General features: G+C 36.7%; 1 protein-coding gene and 1 long non-coding RNA gene across 2 annotated transcripts; one reads left to right on the top strand and one right to left on the bottom strand.

Moving 5' to 3' along the window:
• The first annotated feature begins 8,914 nt into the window (after positions 1 to 8,914).
• On the top strand, positions 8,915 to 10,416 carry LOC113338433. Its single transcript, XR_003354781.1, has 3 exons — positions 8,915 to 8,957; positions 9,197 to 9,267; positions 10,374 to 10,416. It is a non-coding gene; the product is annotated as an uncharacterized LOC113338433 (long non-coding RNA).
• Positions 10,417 to 11,133: 717 nt separating this feature from the next.
• LOC113318804 (S-protein homolog 24-like) lies at positions 11,134 to 11,704 on the bottom strand. Its single transcript, XM_026567054.1, has one exon. The coding sequence runs from the start codon at positions 11,689 to 11,691 to the stop codon at positions 11,248 to 11,250; it is 444 nt and encodes a 147-aa protein (XP_026422839.1). The 5' UTR covers positions 11,692 to 11,704; the 3' UTR covers positions 11,134 to 11,247.
• Between the last annotated feature and the right edge of the window lie 1,478 nt (positions 11,705 to 13,182).

Below are 13,182 nucleotides of genomic sequence, written 5' to 3' on the forward strand. Positions count from 1 at the left end.
CAGACCTACCACCACCACCATACCTCACCTGCTACCACCTCGCCACTGCCATCGCCACCACCTACTCCATAACCACCTAACCACCTCCAATTCAGTAAACCCATCATCCCATACTGCAAAACCTATTCACCTAGCCAAAATTATTTCATCAAACCCACACTCACGCCACTGAACCCTAGGGTGTGGAGTTGATGAAGCAATTCAAGCTAGACACGGCAATTGACAGCGGAACAGGGAGCAAAAGAAGAAGATAAAGCATGGGTCGAAGAAAAATTCAGAGATTTAGGTGAGATTTCTCAACTTTCAAAAAACCCTAATTTCTCAATTTTTGGGGATATTTATAGAAAACCCTAATTTTCTGTTAGGAAGGCATGGAGGAGCTAGAATAGGGATGTGGGTTCGAATTAGACCCATTACATTAGGTAAAATCATATACCTAATTTTACTGTTCAATTGGGTAAATTTGGGAATTGGGTGTAAGAACCCTAAAATGTAAATTGGGTATAAAAAGGGGACTGTGGTGTGTGTAATTTTCATGCCTGGGTTAGCCAGTGTGTCACCCTAGAGCACTGGAATAGCCAGTGTCTCAAGGGTTAGTGTTTAATTTTCAACTATTTTTATGTTTATTCCATTACTCTTATTCAGTTTCAATTCAGTTGCTGTTTTTGTGTTTCAATTCAGTTCATATTTTTGTTTTATGTCTTCTGTGTTTGTTTATGTTCAGTTCAATGCTCTGTTTAGTAATTGTTTTGTTGTTGTTGCTGTTATGTGAGCTCTCATGTGTATGTGTATAGCTAGGCTGAGATGATGCCTTAAGTCACTGTTAGAGGTGGAATGTTAGGTTATAATTCTTGTAAATTGAGCTAATTGAGAAATGGAGGAATTTAGTGCTCATTAGCAAGCTTCTTCTCCTTCCATTCCGTTTATGTATGCCCTGGAACATAGGCAGGCTTGAACCTTCACCTAGCTCCATTAGGGACAGGGATTTAACATAGAATTACACCATCTGGCTAGGTCACAAGGTGGATTCATAACCTAGTTGTGATGTTTACTGTTTTGTGTGAATGTTAGGCTAAAGCCTTTGAAGCATTGGATTGATTGAGCAGTGGGGAGAAACTAGTGCTCACTAGTGACTGTGAGCAAACTGGTTCTCTTCCCACTCTAGTTGTATGCCTAGGCTCCCAACTTTGCCTTTCATTTTTTGTATCTTGTTCTTTCTTCACTCTTTGCCTTAGGCTAGCTGCCTTTGTGCCTTGTTCTCCCACTTCCCTTGGCTTGTAGCCTTGGTTTGCAACTATCTCTATTTTGTTATTACTTGGCTTGCACTATCACATTAGCACTATGTCACCATTCATTGTAAATGCCACCTTAGTTTCATAATTGTTTTTGGCCTTTGTAAATACTCCAGCTGCATTGTCACTTCTCTACTGTCATTGCCATTACCACATTGTAAATATGCAACACCATTGCCACTGTCACTGTAACCTTACTTTGTACATAAGCACTGCAGCCTTGCCCTATGCTTCATGGTTTCTTTATGTCATTGTCTTGGCTTGGTGCCTTATTCTCCCATGTTAACTCACTGCATTGTTGCACTACCTTGACCCTGTTTTTCCCTGTCTCAGCTTGGTCCTAGAGCTAGCTATCTTGACTTAGCCTTTGTGCTAGTCTTCCTTGGCCAGTGTCATGGCCTAGAGCCTTATCTTGGTCTGACAGCTGCATTGCTTCCCTTCCACTGCTGATGCTGCTGCTACCTCAACCACCTTTGCTACTGCAGCTGTCTGCTTCCACTCCTGCTGTCTGCTGTTTCTCCAGCTCTTGCCTTGGCCACTGTCCTGCTGCCCAAGGCCCAGCCACAGTTTAGGTTAAGGCTCAAAGCCCAGTTCAGTCTTGGATTAATCTAGAAGCCCAATTCAGTCAACTGTGGGCTTAATCCAAAAGCCTAAACTCAAAAGCCCAAGACCAAATCAATTGAGTCCATTCCATTGCACTTCAAAGGTCAAGCCTAGTGCACTTCAAGACCAACTGAGCCCAAGCTCAGTTCACTTCATTATCAAACAAGCTTATAACCCAAAGGTAACCTAAAGCCCAATAGCCAACTAGAGCCCAAAATAGCTAGAGAACTCCAAACACACCCAGTCTCTGTGGATCGACCCGTACTTGCACGAGCTACAACTGACGACCGTGCACTTGCGGTATTACTGTAGGCCCGTTTTCATTTCGCTTCAATTTTATACGCTTTCCGGGGCCCACCAACTTCCTCATCACTTGGGGTTTCATCTCCTCCATCGGTTTCGTCCACATCGCGACTTGAACCTTCTCCTGGTTGTTGACCCCTCTTCTGTTGCTTAGACCTACTTGGCTCCACCATTCTTTTAGTTATAAGACCCTCCCACTACTTATAGTAAGCGGTTTGTTCCTTAGTCTCCATTGGCTCTCCACTTTTGATTTTAGCCATCCATTTCTTCAACAATTTCGTACCCTTCAACACCTAATTCCAATTTTAAGCACAAGTAAATATTTTTTCAATACTTTGAAACAACCGAAAAGTATAATAGAAAGAATTTTTTTTTACCACGTTATCCCATAACCTTTTTGCTTCTTATCCACAAATAGGCATCTCCTTCTGATCTCTCTTAGCCTCCCTCTCCTTTTCCTTTGCCGCATCAGCCTTAGCTTGTTGTTCTTTATTTATCACAAAAGGATGACTAATTTCTTCATAAAACTCCATATAATCTTCCTCACATGCATTTACATCTTCCTCACAAGGTACCAAATCACCTCTTGGTATGTGGTAGTTAGTAAGTGCATTCCAATGTGCTACCGCATGAGTTGGTTCATGATTTGTCTCAAAATACTTCTCGGTGTTCTTTGTTCCTTGAACCTGCAAAGTGAAATTTTCATTCTCCATGTCGGGATCCATTTGGACGCAACAAAGTTGTCTTAGTATTCTCCTTGGATTATATATTGTGTAGCCGTTAGGATGCAAAATTGGTTCATAGTAAGGCGTGACGCTAGAGAAATCATTCAAGTCGTCTTCATCTACAGAGACATCATCGGGTAAGGCGTATGGGTGAAATACCACATTGTTCACCGTAAGCTTATCCAATTTCTCCCTCAACGAAGTCAACTACTCTTCTTTAGACTTCTTTTGTGCATCAAAAAACAACCATTTTCCTGCTGTAGGTTGGTTATAAGGATAAGGCTCTTTTGCACTAGCCAATCTCAATTTAGGGAAGTGGTCGTAAATCCAAACCTATGCGAAAATACGAAAATATCCACGTACATGAAAATTGAATTGGAAGAAGAAATTTTTTGCGAATAATTTGCTAATTAACAATATAGAAAAACTCACCTGAACAAGAGTTAAGTAACCTCCAATTTGATTACACTTAATCCTCGACCCTTTGCTGATCTCTTGTAAAACAAAAGCAAGCACACCAGTGGCACAAGAGTATTTGTGCATGTCATCGAGATGCTCCAAAAGCTGTAGATAATGTGCATCCACCCTATTTCCAAAAGTGTTGGGGAAAATGACAGTTCCTAGCATATATAACCAATAAGCAGTGACATGATGCCTAAAGGTCTCCCTGTCCATCACCAACTTTCCTTTCTTCACCATCTTTTTTGTCCCTCCAAATGCTACCTTCAACTTTACCAACTTGAATTTCTTGACCTTCTTCTTAAATGTTCCATTTGCCTCTTTTGGATTATACTCATCACCACGTTTAGGGGACCTCACATCACGTTTAAACTCATATAAGACTTTCTTGCATCCCATCCTAGACATTTTAGAGCCAAATCTCCAAGAGCTTCATAACTCATTGAGGGGTTGTAGTCTTCTCGAAGATATTTACCTTCCACTGGTAAACCGGTGATATTATGGCAATCATCGGGAGTAATTCCCATCTCGCAGAATGGAAGATGCATAGTAGATGTCTCGGGATAATGCCTCTAGAGAAATGCGGATATGACAACAGTGTCAAATTCCACATGTGCTAACTCAATAGCTCTCCATAACACACATTCTTTAACCTTGTCTACAAACTCGTCACACTCAAAAGAAATATCCCATGTGGACGCCTTTTGACGTTTAATAAGATGAACTGCATCGTTATGATCCTACGAAAAGAACATAACACTATTAATACTTGACGAAACACTATTAATACGAAATCAACGTAACACTATGAACTTAAAGAATACCTTTGTCGCATAGATCTTCGCAGCCCATGAGTGTTTGTAGCCAAACAGTGTTGCCCCTCCATCATTTGGAGTACCATAAGTTGGGTCCACTGGCGGCAAACACAAATCACCATGAGGAATGTGTGATTATCTTTTGCTAGGTGGCTTTGGCTTCTTTTTCTCTTTAGCAGGAACAATTTCTTGCTCTTCTTCATCATCATCCTTTACCTCTTCTCCATCCTCTTCCTCTTCTTCTTCTTCATCGTCATCCTCTCCCTCTTCTCCATCCTCTTACTCCTCTTCATCGTCTCCATCGTCTCCATCCTCTTCCTCCTCTTGTCCTTCTCCTTATTTGTCGGGTTATAGTTCTTCTTCTTCTACATTTCCTTAGTCTTCATTTCCTTGCTCTTGTTCAACCTCTTCATTTCCTTGGTCTTCAATTCCTTGCTCTTCTTCTTCATCATTCTCTTCTTCAATAACATTATCAATTGTATTCTCCATCACCACTTCATTGACATCTTGGATTACATCACGAACATTATCTTGGTTGACTTCCAGTAACAAGCCCTCTGCATGTTTAGCATTTGTGGCACCACGTTTTCGGAAATCTAAATTTTTTGCTCCACAAGGGATGGGAGTTTTCAAATCCTCATCTAGTTGTACTCTCAATCTTTTTCCTTTGTTCCCAATGAACAAAAACCAAAGTATTAGCTAAACATAAGAGAATATTGTGTTATCAAATCAAATAGAACTAAAGAATAAAGCAAACACAACACTTGAAGTTAGCAGACTATAGTTCGGTTACCAGATTTTTTTTTGCATCGTAACCGAACTACATATTTCAACAGTACAGTTATCCATAAAAATTATCGACAAAACCGAACTCATACTTGACTTTTGAAAAATTTAGTTCGGTTACGAGAGTTGTTTTTGCGAGCACACCGAACTACATATTTCAACATTTCGTTTAGCTATAAAAATTATCGACAAAACCGAACTCATTCTTAACTTTTGAAAATTTTAGTTCGGTTAGCCATAAAAATTACCGGCAAAACCAAACTCATTCTTTAAAGGAAAAATTGAGTTCGGTTACGAGAGATTTTTTGCGAGAAGACCGAACTATGTAGTTCGGTCACCAGATATTTTTCAGTTTTTTGCGAGCACACCGAACTATTCTTATTTTTGGAGTTCGGTTAGGAATTCTAGGGTTACAAAAAAAATTCTCCTAGCCGAAATATCTACTGTAACTACCATTTTCAATGGGTTTTGATGATTTCTAATCGATTTCTTCAACAAATAACGAATTGAAAAGAATTGGTATAAATGAAATTACCCGCGGATTTGCATTTCACTTGAGTCGGACTTCTTGGTTGTTGTTGGATGATTGATTTTGCCTCTGAACAGTAGTTCAAGTTCTTTTTGAAGTAGCAATTGCTTTGGGAGATTCACTATATATGGGAGTCCGGACTCAATCCTGGAAGTCTGAGTGTTTGTTTGGCACGCATTGCTTATAAAGATTGATTAATCGACGATGAATTTTTTTCGAATCGACGATTAACGTTGATGTCTACGAAGAATAAGTGAAAAAGAAGAGAAGAAAAAGAAGATGAAGAAAAGAAAAGAAAAGAATATAATTAGTTTTGAAACTGATTTTTTTCTTTTAATTTAGTTTTAATTAGGTTTTAATTAGTGGGTTGGATTAGTGGGTAGTGGGTTAGATTAGTGGATTATTAAGGTTAGTTATATTTTTAATTAGAATATGGAAAGATTAGTCTTTCCTAATCTTTTAGGACACCTTTTATAATGTAGATTGGACATTTGTATCACAAAGTAGCCCCACCTTTTTTGAGTAGTCCCCAAAAAGTGAAAAATACTATAACCACCCTACTATATGGGTTCAATATTTAGAAGCCCCACAAAATGGATCCTCCACTATCAACTCCATACTTTAGGAAAATGATATTGCTAGGCCCGAAATATCAAATTCTCTTCAGATCTGGCCCATAATTTTATTTAATGTATTTTTTATTGACAAAACTACCCTTTGCAATAAATACAAGAGGAATGTCGGTAGATATTTTCATTTTCCAAATTTCTTTCTCTCTCATTTTATCTCTCTCATTTGCAGAGAAAAAAATATTCTAGGGTTCTTATGAGATTCATTTTCATCTTCTTCTTTTAGATCTTCTACTGCAACAAAGATGAAGTAGTTTTAGGTTTTTTTCACCGTTTTTTCATCTTCTCCATCGATTCCTCTGTAGTCTCAGTTGTTACGAAGGTCAACCACATCTGATATAGAGAGATCATATGGAAGATGAAGAAGATCAACTGCACCTGAAGATTCATCTACAGAATCAAATCGACATGCAGATAAGTTTATTCGTTGTTACGAATTTTATACTTCGATTTTCGAAGCGATTCAAGCAAATATCTACCTGTATATGTTCTTGAAAGTTTGATTTCCAGAGTAATCCTGTTATAATCTCACCTTAATCATACTTTTGAGAGAAAATCACTAACAAATTTCAAGAAAAATTATAAGAATTTTTTTAGGGTTCTTGAAAAAAGTTCGATCTATATCTTAATCTCTTATCTCGATCGAAATTTGGTTTTCAGATTCAAAATCAGTGAATTATTATCTCTGTTACCCATCTATTTGATACGAATTTTATTTACTTTGATTTTCAAACTGAGCTCATGCCTAGCGTTAACTGTTATTGATTGATTGTTTTAAGTTCGATCCAGATTTGTTTTATATGATATCTCTAAGTTGAATATTATATAATGCTATCTCACAATCTCGCAGATATTATATGTTATCTCTAAGTTGAAACTGATACATAATGCTCATTTCAAAATGAAACTTATCAAGTCTTTGATTAATAGGGTGAAGGAGGAGCAGATGTTGCTGAAGCTAGGTTTTGTAGTTGCAAGTGAAAACAACTCTGATTTGGAGAAACAATTAAAATTCAATAATTTTAACTCTATTGCGGAGATAAATGTATGTGTACAACTTCCTAAATTCCTTTGTGTTATGTCAATTGGATAATATTATAATTATCATCTTTGTGTTTAGGCTAGTTCAAGTGCTTAATGTTGTTATTATGTGATACAGTGAACTTTTCTTCTTGGAGCTGTAGCAAAATCAGGAGCTTATGTGGTGACTTACCCTCTTCTAGGCTTTGATGGTAATTATTCATACTAACATGTGAACACATTGTGTGGAATGATAAATTCTTGTCTCCGTGGAAAAACATGGCAGTTTTTAGTTTGACTTAGTAGTAAATACCCATTGTCTAATGTACATCATTGATTCATGAGTTACCCGTCGTGTTGGTTAAAGTCTTGTTTCACCTAATAAATTAAGTTGCGCAGAATTTAAAAGAAGTTGCACTAGCATCTGCTAGTTATATACGTTATAGTATGCCGGATTTCAGTTGATCAAGTGCTATTTGATCTTATTTATTGAGTAGTCTTCACTGTTTAAGAATCGCAAGTAGCTCTATTTGATCCCTATTTCTAACGCTGATGAAGATAACATATATGCTTTGAGTACACAAGGCATATACAAGTGTAACTGCTGATTACACAAGCCATATGGATGTGTAACTGCAGGTTACACAAGCCATATAGATGTGTAACTGCAGGTTACACAATCCATATGCATGTGTAACTGCTATTTACACAAGCTATATAAGTCAGGCTTCTGCTCTTTGCTCTGCGTATATAGTGTCTGAAGCTCGGTAATAACAAGTAAATTTGTTCAGTACCATGGTTGTTCTTGAAACACAAGTGGTATTCTAGTTGGTGTGTTTTCATAGTGTTGTAATAGATGTAGTAGCATAAAATTTCATGTTTGCGCTTATGTTGGTTGGATAAGTAGTAGCTTTTAGAGTCTCTAGATTACATGGGTTATTTTCATAGTGTTGTAATGCTTAGTTTTTTTTTCTTTGTCACTGGTCTTGCTGAGCTTGTATTTCAGTAGTTATATGGATGTGTAACTAGTAGTTACACAAGCTATATGGATGTGTAACTGCTAGTTATACATGCTGTAAAACCACATATATTACTCAAGAAAACTTGCAAGATGGAGTTTATGATTCTTCCACTTGCTAGATGGTTTTATCCTTTGTTCAGTCCCATAGCTTCGTGCAAGTAAATTCTTTTGGAAGTTTGTTATGTCGTATTCTGCGAAACTTGTATGACATGAAATGAGAAAATATAACTATTACATATTATGCATTAGACGAGCAAAAATGATATCATGTGGTTGCATAGGATATTTCAGTTTAATGATTTTATTATGTTTAATGTTTCAGCAGTTTCTAATGCAGAAAAGCGACTCTGAAGCATAGTCAAGTCCAGATCATTAGACTCCAATGCTTAATGAGAAGGAGAAAGCTAAAGCTGAGATACATCATATGTTGTAAGTGTCATTTATCTTATTTATTGAGCAACTCTATGTGATATCCTTGTTTCTAGCGCTGATGAAGATAATTTATATGCTCTGAGTACACAAGCATATGGATGTGTAACTGGAGATTACACAAGCCATATGCAAGTGTAACTGCCGTTTTGCATAAGCCATTACATGTGTACCTGATAAGCACCATGAAACCCAACTGTTTCAGTTAGCGTGTTCATCTTGAGTAACATTATTGTGTTAGTGAAATTCTTTGTATGAAGGATCTCCTCTGGCTAATAAGTGGCGGTGGTGGTATATGTGCAGGTTTTGGAGCCGGTGGTGGTGGTGTGTTGGAGTTGGAGCTAAGGTGAGGATATGCCTTTGTTATATACTTTTTGCTGTTAAATTTTGATGGATAATATGCCGCCAAGAGTTTCTGATGCGCATTATATGTTGCATACATGTTTTGATTTCCATTTGCGAGCTTGATGAATATGTTTCTTGTGCTGAATTGCTTTTACATTCGGATATTGATTTTGGTTTTCACTTTGAAAATTTTAGGGATCTTGTATTGTCTGGTACTGACTACTGTGCTGCAATTTTCAGGGTGATGAATTGTTTCATAAGAAGCATGGGATTCATATATCTGGGAATAGTGTGTCGTTGCCACCTCAGAGGTAAAAGCTCAACCCTGTTGACTTAATCATTTGTCCTTCATATGAGATGATAATTCTTGAAAACCACATTTTAGATCTCAATTACATGCCTCAAACAATGTATAATATGATATGTTATAGTGGTTATATTTATGAAATTGAGAAAAGAACATCAAGTCCTAGTAGTAGGGAGTAGTAGTGGATGCAGATTAGACTAATTAGATGCAGGTTATACTTATAGTTACACATAATAATTAGATGTGTAATTTCTAGTTACACATGATGATTGTATGTGTAACTTATGCTAATATGCATGTGTAACTATTGTTTACATGTGTAACTACTGATTACACATGCATTTTGTTTTCCTGGGTTCATATCTATACCCTGCTGAATCAGTTGTGTGATCATTTTTTGCGATATTAATGTGCTAGCACAAGGTTCCCAGGTGTTTGTATTATTCTGCCAGTATAATTACTGTCTGAAGCTTTACTTTCTGTTGCTTAAAATGTCCTTCGTCATCGATAATATGAAAATGGCTTAGGTACATCTAGACTAGCGCTGTAAAACGTCTTTCTGTTAATACAGTGCTAACAACGTCTTTCTGCTGAAGCAGTGATATCTTAATTAAGAGCTTCTCATTCACTTGCAAGGTTAACTGTATTATTTTATGACTGGTAATTGCTTGATAGTCACCTCTCGTTTTTGCTAGTGTTATTCATTTAGAGATGGATTTGCTGATTTTATGTTGACATATCTAAGTCAGATGCATGTGTAACTCCTAGTTACATAATTCAGATGCATGTGTATCTGCAAGTTACACATGTTAATTAGATGTGTAACTTTTACTTACACATACTGATTTTGGGTACACATATCAATATGTATGTGTAACTCCTAGTTACACTAGTCATATGCATGTGTAACTGCTAGCTACACTAGCCAGATGAATGTGTATCTCCTAGTTACACATGTTATATGCATGTGTAACTCTCAGTTACACAATTCAGATGCATGTGTAACCGCTAGCTACACTAGTCAGATGCTTGTGAAACTGAAATATACATTGTTTTATGTACTGTTCATTTTAATCGTATAAATACTGATTGCTTGTTGTTATATTTCAGGTTTTAGATAACTTCATAAAAGCTAATTGCTTAAACGTGGTAATGGTCTCGCTGGAACTGGAGTTGACGCTGAATACACAAGTCAGATGCATGTAACTCTCAGTTACACTAGATAGACACATATGTAACTCTCAATTACACTAAACAGATGCGTGTGTAACTTCTAGTTACACATGCTAAGAAATTATTGTAAATGAATATTAAAGTAATAACTTTTTTTTTTGTGTTTTTTTTTTGATGTCTATTTATTTGCATATATATACAAGTGTAACTTTGCATTACACATATCATAAGGATGTGTAACTTCTGGTTACACATGCCATATGCATGTGTAACTTCTGTTTACACCTTCGCACTGTATTTTAATAATTTCGGGCCTAGATTTAATAATTTTGGGCCTAGATTTAAATTTTATTTAATTATGGGCTTGACAATATGCATAAGGGTATCAAGGTCTTTTAAAAACTCGGGGCCTAGATTTAAACTTTTTTTAATTAAGGGCCTCATATTATGGGTTATCCATGGGTTGGGCCTGAGCCTAATTCCCCCCCCCCCCACCCCCCAAAAAAATCCTTTTAGATATATATCCACTAAGAGTTTGTGTGCTGGTAACGTAGTTATTTGTTTCAGCCCGGTTTAGTTTTGTCATGTGCACCATGCGGGGCGGCACAATAGAAAGCAATTCAAATGTCAAAAAGCTGGTAGATAAAAGCGAAATGCTAAAACAAAATCCATTTATTTCGATATACTTAGTTTGTAAAATCAACACTATTCATTCGTGCGATAAGCGATAGAAATTGAAGAGACGAGAATCTGGTAATCCGCTCTGCATATAGAGCGTTCGAGTTTGTGATATACCACCCTCTTTCAACGATCAGTTTGGCCAGCGATACACCAGTTCAGTGTCATTCTTCTCCCTGATAAGTCCATACAGACCGTCATTACGAGCATAATAATGGCATTCGTTCTGGCATCTAATCCAATCCCTTTTTGCCTCGTATATATGATAACCACCTTTATAAACATCATTCACCCACATATTACACCAATACATTGTTGTCTCCCAAATATTCATCTTAAATTGCCAAGCAATTTCAGCACCATATGCTAGCCTGTGTTCTCCCAAATCGTCGTCTTTTGATTTGCAATGGATCTTTAGTTCACCTCCTCCTGACATATCAATGATATCATTCGCTACGGAGGTGTGAATGTTATCCCACTTGGAACGTTGAGATGAACACTCACTCACCAACACTGCGAATATCACCATGGACAGCAATAGTGACACACATTTCAGCTTGCTACTAGTGATCATCATTATCTTGATCAGATTCAGAAATACAACTCTGGTAAGTCAGTTGCATGTACATGAGGGGCCTTTAAATAGCCAAATAAACTTCCTTCTCCATCTCATGTCTATCCACAGAAATTAATGTGAATTGCATGCATGCTGCCAGTGTGTCGTCCTAACTACCATGCATATATGGTAGTAAATGAATTCAAAATATGTGCATGTAATATGTTTTTATCACCACGATATAAAATATGAATGCACATGCGGTGATAAATATATTACATGCACATCAAAAATATGTAGGAACGGAAAGGATGAGATCAAAATAAAATCACCGTTTGGTTGAATGCATGCTCAAACTATCTTCTATTTTGAGGTGAGAAATTACAATGTTGGGAATTAACCTCTACAGATTCAGATTCATGAATCATGCTAACATAAAAGAAAATCTTTTCGTATAAATTCATTAACTAAATTCTCTTAGTTAAGCTTTAGCAGATGATCTCAGTATCTGCCTGCTTGATTGCTTTGTTATTCTTTTATATCTCACTTGTTTAATAGTGCTAGAATCATTTTGTGGCTGGCCGACGTATATTATCTCACGGAGATCATGAACAAAACATCGATTGCGTTACCAAAAATAAATAAATAGACAGTTACCTGTGTGTACTAATTCAGAAGAATTACATGAGTTGCAATCACTTTCCAAGAAACCAAACAAAAGGTAACCTAATAAAATTTACAGTTTTCTTCAAAATTAAAGTGAGTTTTAAATACTGAAAAAGATAGTTACTTGAATGAAATGTTGTGCATCTTACACAATTTCTTGACGTGAAGACCAAACACAATTTTCATACTTTTGAAACACTTTTCCGGTGTATTTCCCGCTCAGAAAAACGAAATTTTCTTTCTCCTCTAGAAATTCGATTTTGACCCAAGTGGGCATAGTTTGACTCTGTGTGTGTCTTTTTCCGTTTTCAAATCATCCCTCACCAGATGAGTGCAACAAAGATCTATGAATGTCCAAGGTTTTTATTCTACAAATAAATTACCGCAATGACGACCATGATCCATCCTATCAGAGAAGACGATAGTCAGGAATTCTCATGCTTACCGGTGAAGGCTTTCTAAAAATCAGACGTGTATGGAGGACGTATGAGTTGAGCAAAACCTTAATTTTATTGAAGTACGCCTTAATAATCATTCCAAGGAAAACACCTGCTTCTGAATTTCGTGTTAGAATTGAGCCTCGTTGTGATGGTTTGCTAAGAGATTGACCGCGGATATAATTTGAATATAATTTGCCTTTGATCCCATATACCAAAGAATACAAGGAAATGCTAACGGCGCTTTTTCTTTTTTTTTTGGGTCAATCAACAATTTCAATTTATTCAAATAAAAATGTGATTACATGATCGCTTACAAGAATAACAAAAATATCAAAGTACAAGATAATAAAAATTCTAATACAGATAAAGATATCAATTACAATTAAATCGCGAAGAGAAAGAGCCA

Source organism: Papaver somniferum, chromosome 1, assembly GCF_003573695.1.
Source record: "Papaver somniferum cultivar HN1 chromosome 1, ASM357369v1, whole genome shotgun sequence".
NCBI classification, from domain to species: domain Eukaryota; kingdom Viridiplantae; phylum Streptophyta; class Magnoliopsida; order Ranunculales; family Papaveraceae; genus Papaver; species Papaver somniferum.

Excerpts from the sequence above, each read along its gene's own strand:
- LOC113318804 (XM_026567054.1), bottom strand. The coding sequence starts at position 11,691 with ATGATGATCACTAGTAGCAAGCTGAAATGTGTGTCACTATTGCTGTCC.